Raw genomic sequence first — 6,000 nt, 5'->3', positions numbered from 1 at the left:
CCACCAATAGATCGAAGTTCTCCGCTTTCATCCGCACATAGCTGAAAAACTTCTCTGGGTCTCCTCATAGCTCCATGTATAAAGTATAAAAGACTCCCCGCGTCATTCTCTGTGCAGTAATGGGGTGGATCCACAAACGCCGTCGGCGCAGACGCAGAATGCGCTGACTCTCTCGCTCCTTCTCCAGAACAATTGTTTTCACACTGATCTTCAGAATATTTGCAATAATGATATCCATCTTGCGCAAAACACTTGCTCCTCTACAACCTGTCACAGATGGGCTGTAGGAACACTGTATATATAGTTTTCAGGGGACCAATCACATTTTGGAGCCTCCCAAGGGCGTTTTTAAAAAGCGAATCTGTCAAAAACCAGATTAAAAAACGGAAGAAATGGATGCAAACCTGATGGAACGGATCCGGTTTACCGCCGGTAAAAGGTATCTGTTCCATCAGGTTTTCACAATTTGCGCCGAATCCGGCTCTGCGGCGTGACGCTGGAATCGGCATGGCGCGAAAAACCTGATTGTGAAAGTAGCCTTAGTAGGTGGGAAAACGTGCAAAATCGGCAGTGTTTTTTCCCCACTGTAACTCCATATTTACGGACCATAGAGAAAGCCCTTAAATCATAGGTTATTTCTCATCAGTTTTTTTTATCCTATCAAAATGTTACCCAATAAAATGCATAATATCTAGCTCCGTGTGTTAGGGCTCATATAGACGTCCGTTTTTGACGTACGTGCTTTATGATTTATGCAGAAACAACATGTACCCATTTTAGTATATGGGGCTGGACACGTGTTTTTTGCAGACTGTGTGTCTGTGCAAAAATCAAGGATACATGTTCGCTATTTACTGGCATCACGTATGAAGATTATTCGTACAAGACTATAAATCCCCCCCAAAAAATCATGGAAGCACATAGATAACATTAGTGTACGGTCCTTGTATTGTCCGTGATTATTACAATGGATAGAAGCTTTGTAATTTATCTTTCTACACGTGACAAATCACTGACGAAACTAGGATCCAAAACACTGATAAAATTTAGCAGGTTTTTTTTTGCGTACTTAAAGTGAAGCTGTCACCTCACCAGGTTTGGCCAATATAAGATACGGCCACCGCCTTTCAGGGCTTATGTACAGCATTCGATAATGATGTAGATAAGCCCCCGGTCCGACCTGCAAGAGAAGATAAATATGTTTTATTATACTCACCTGCGGGGCGGTCAGATGGGTGTCGCAGGTCCGGTGCCTCCTATCTTCTTATGATCGCCGCCCTCCTGCTAGCTTCATGGCTTCCCGGCATCGCGCTCCAGCGCTGTTGTACCTATCTGTCCTGTTGAGGACAGAGGAAAGCACTGCAGTGCACAGGCACCGGGAAAGGTTAGAGGGGCACAGCGCCTGTGCACCACAGTACTTTGTTCTGCCCTCAACAGGGCAGATAGCTACTCCTGCACAGGAGAGCAATGACGAGGAGACTGTGGATGATGCAGCGCTGCGTAATCCACATGAAGCAAGCAGGAGGGTGGCGATCACAAGAAGAAGGGAGGCACCGGACCCGGACGTGCGACCCCGATCAGAGCGAACCGTCCCCCCGGGTGAGTATAATTAAACTTAGGTCGGTTCGGGGGCTTATCTACAGCATTATAGAATAAAAAGGAAAGAAGAACACGACGCAGTCATAGAATCCAAAAAACAAGTAGTACTTTATTCACTATAAACATTAGTAAAACACCAGACAAAAAATGCTCAGCAGGGCTAAAAGATGACAGTGGATGCCATCAACAACATGTAAAAGCCCAAGGTACCGCAGTCCCCAACTAAAGACAATCATAGGTAACTAGGTGAGTTATAAAGTGCGATTTTGCATCAATTAGCAATACAAAGAACCACCAATTAACAGTCATTCAGGTGATAACACCATCTTTGTCACAAAGACAATGGCCAGGATGGCGGCTGTATAACTATGAAGCAGTATAAACCTGTGCACATCACCTGATAGTAGTAGTCAGAAGTGTATGGACCCCGGTCCACCCCGACACGCGTTTCGGTTAGGATTCCTTCCTCAGGGGGCACGTGAAGAAACATGGGCAAAAAGGATGTATAAATAGGACCCATAATTGCTATCGCGCAGCACCGCACCGCGTCACTTCCGCCCAATCCAGCGTGTCAAGCACCGACGACCGGAAACACGTGGGGCCCCACGTGATCAGGAAGTACGTGCGTGGCTGCCGGAGAAAGAACGGAGTGACACCAGGGCGGCGCATGCGCGGTAGCATGCCAGTATAGGGAAACCATCTTTCTTAAGGGCATAAAGGAGGGCAACAAGAAGGGATGATATGTATGACAAAAGAATAATACAAGTACCGATTAATAGAATATTGCAACGAATCAGAGAATGATGTGTAAGGAGAAAATCTACAAATAGAGAAAGTAAGCATTCACAGATGTTATATGCATAAAATATGGGAACAACAATCATATAAATACATTGCCATACAAGTCAAGAAAAGACTATAGACGAATACAACGTAAACCTAGTGGTATATAATATATGCAAACACAATTTGTACATATAGTGAATAGGGAATGTATAGTCATATACGGCTTATACTCAGCTGATTACAATAACCCATTAGATGTAACAATATACAAATACATATCATCTCAGCAGAGATGGGGAATGCCCCAGACACAACCTTTAAGACAAAACACAATAAATTAGCATAAACAGACGGAAATAAATCAGCATAAGAAATGGCAATCTATATTCTTTAATTTTCATGTTGCGGACTCTTGCCAAATTCCAGATGAAAAACACCCAATTCAGTACAGCAGTATGGAAATCCTAGGTAGCAAAAAAAGAAGATTAAAAACATAATAAAAATATACATGGTGCGAAAAACAAACCATATACATTAGTGTGGCGATTAAAGAAAAGGGGCATAACTGATGTTCTCATTAAGGCCCAATGGGTGTACGGTATTGAGAGACCAAATCCACCGCGTTTCTAACTGACCCAGACGTTTGAACAGATTCCCACCAGGGATATTAACATTGAGCATGTCTATACCACGCACCCTAAACAGGGAACTATCACTGTGATGCATGGTCTTGAAATGTCTCGGGATCGTTTTGAGTAGAGAGACATCCCTTTGGGTGTTAGCCGCCTCGATCCCCAAAACATGCTCCCTAATTCTCACTTTTAATTGTCTAGTTGTCATCCCGATGTAGATTAATCCACACAGGCATGTGGCATAGTAGATAATATATCTGGAAGTGCAAGTAATGCGTTTCTTGATGGTATAATTCCTCATGCCACTTGAGTTGGTAAATACATCACATCTGTCCACATTTGGACACGCGATACACCGGCCGCATGGGGTGCATCCCCGCAGGACCGGTATATCATCCAAGAAAGTCCTTGGACCCTGTCCCGCATAGTGGCTTTTTGTCAAATGGTCTCTCAAGTTTTTTGCCCGTCTAAATGTCAGCAATGGCCTTTTGGGAAGAAATTTACTAATAATGGGATCAGTTTGTAAAATAGGCCAGGCCTTAGTAAGTGCTGATCTAACTTTATCCGCCTGCGGGTGGAACGAAGTAACAAACCTAAGTTGGTCCCCTCCAGTCTTTACTTAATTTCCTTGGGGTTTATATAGCAGATGGTTACGAGTTGAATACTTAGCCCTATGATAGGCTTTTATAATAGTCCGTCTGCTATAACCCCGTTCAGTAAAACGTGCCATTAATTCAACGGCACGCTTTTCAAAATCAACATCCGTCGAGCATATCCTCCGCAAGTGGAGAAATTGCCCGACGGGTATCGAGGAGACCATGTGGCGCGGATGGCAGGAGGAGGCGTGCAGTACCATATTAGTGGACGTTGCTTTACGGTAAATGTCCGTATGGACATTCCCCGCCTCATCCTTACCAACCATGACATCCAAAAAACAAATTTTGGACCTATCCCATTCGCACGTCAATCTGATATTGAGATTATTGTTGTTAAGGTAACTGATGAGCTGCTCGAGGTCAACGGCCTCACCCTGCCAGACAAAAAGGATGTCATCGATGTACCGTATCCAAAACGGGATACGGTCCATCGATGACAGCCTGTCCGACAGGAAGAGGTCCCTCTCCCACAGCCCCAGGAACAGGTTGGCATAGGCCGGCGCAAAGGCCGCACCCATGGCTGTTCCCTGGAGCTGCAGGCAGAAGGACCACTTGAACACAAAGAGATTGTGTGAGAGAGTGAACTCCAGTAGTTCCAGCAGGAGTCCCCTAAGCCCAATTGATAGTGTGGATGTTTCCAGAAAGAATTTCACTGCAGCAATGCCATCGGAATGTCTGATGTTAGTATAAAGGGACTCTACATCTGCTGAAACTAGTAGAGACTCACCCTCAAAGCAGAGGCCATCGACCCTGCGAAGCAGCTCACCGGTGTCCTTGAGATACGAAGGAAGGGCCGTAACCAGGGGCTGGAGGTGGAAATCAATCCAGGAATTGACATGCTCAAGGTAATTTCCCCTCCCTGATACAATGGGTCGACCGGGTGATGACTGCAGATCCTTGTGTATTTTCAGGCGGAGGTAAAAGGTGGCTATTGTAGGGTCATCAATAAGGAGGGATGAAGCAAGATCCTTCGTAATTACATCATCTGTTAGCGCTTTTTTGACAATAGACACCAATTGACCTGAATACGCACTTAATGGATTGTATGTCAGCTTTTTATAGCCGATGGAGTTATTCAATTGGCGAAAAGCCTCCTTTTCGTACATTCCCACAGGCCAGAGAACAACATTCCCTCCCTTGTTTGCAGGTTTTAGTAATATATCAGGGAGATTTTTGAGATAGTCCAATCGCTCACGCGCCATCCTTGACAGGTTATCTGACCATGAGAATCTTGGGATTTGACACAAGTCCTGGGTCACCACCTGGACGAAAAGATCAATACAAGAACAAGTAGACAGAGGGGGAAATTTAGTAGACTGAAAGCGAATAGAGGGAGGAATCTTACCCCCCTCATGGATATGTTCCACCGCCAGCTCCTCCAATATTCTCAACGTAGCCTGTTCTTCCTCTGTGGGCAAAAGTAGATTACTCTCATTATCAAAAAAATGACGTCTCAGCAATAGTGATCTACCAAAAAGGTTTAAATCCTTGACTGTAGTGAATCTATCATATTCTGAAGTAGGTGAGAAGGAAAAACCTTTTGCCAGGAGAGAGAGATCAGCAGAGGAGAGTATATGATGACTCAGATTAATTACCTGATTGCTTTTCTCCTCGGATTCCATCCTATATTTTGACTGTCTCCTATAGGGATGATATGCATGATCCCTTAGACGTGTTGATCCGGAGGAGGCAGATACATCAGATTGTCCACTCATGGAGGACACTGATCCAGTAGAGGGGGCCCGTGCCAGATTAGCTTTTCTCCATAGATACACTCTGTGTCTGATAATCCTTGAGATCCCTATTGTGTTTTGACAATTGGTTCTCTTGGATCTTTTTGGCCAGGGCATCTAGGGATTTCTCCAAATCCAGATCAAACTGTTGCAGCTTCTCTTTGGGGCATTCAGTTTTCACCAAAGTTTGTATTTCATCATTAATTTTCATAGTGTTGAGATCAATTAGAAGCTGCATCAGAGTGAAAGAACACACATTACTTGCCTCTTCCCATTTTTGAATAAATGTGTCATCACTAATTGGGAACGTTGGGATAACACGAACCCGTAAACCCCTTGGGATCATCTTATTAGCCACATATTTCTCTAAGAAAACAAAACCCGATTCCACCACAATCTAGATCGTTTCATTAAGGAATCCTTCATTGTGGCCAAATTTATCATCAAATCTTGTATCGCCACACTGCTGTACATTAGCCCCACCAGCACCAAAGGTCTGGTCCAGCTGATTGAGCCACGCTTTTTCCTTGGCCCGGTAGTCCATAGCATCAGAAGAAGCACGTGTGCATAACACAGTTAGATTACAGGCACGGG

General features: G+C 44.4%; 1 protein-coding gene across 2 annotated transcripts in view; it reads right to left on the bottom strand.

The window, feature by feature from the left end:
• Nucleotides 1–1,805: 1,805 nt before the first annotated feature.
• LOC143776559 (uncharacterized) overlaps nt 1,806–6,000 on the bottom strand; it is a 42,006-nt gene continuing 37,811 nt past the window's right edge. For both annotated transcript variants that reach the window (XM_077266034.1, XM_077266033.1), the window contains exons 4-5: nt 5,019–5,081; nt 1,806–2,849 (exon numbers count right to left, since the gene is read on the bottom strand). In XM_077266034.1, coding sequence (XP_077122149.1) covers nt 2,776–2,849; nt 5,019–5,081 — 137 coding nt within the window. In that variant the 3' untranslated portion in view covers nt 1,806–2,775. The remainder of the gene's footprint in view (nt 2,850–5,018; nt 5,082–6,000) is intronic.

The sequence above is a fragment of the Ranitomeya variabilis genome, chromosome 5 (genome assembly GCF_051348905.1).
Source record: "Ranitomeya variabilis isolate aRanVar5 chromosome 5, aRanVar5.hap1, whole genome shotgun sequence".
In the NCBI taxonomy this organism is placed as follows: Eukaryota; Metazoa; Chordata; class Amphibia; order Anura; family Dendrobatidae; genus Ranitomeya; species Ranitomeya variabilis.
This window is presented reverse-complemented; position numbering and strand designations above follow the sequence as displayed.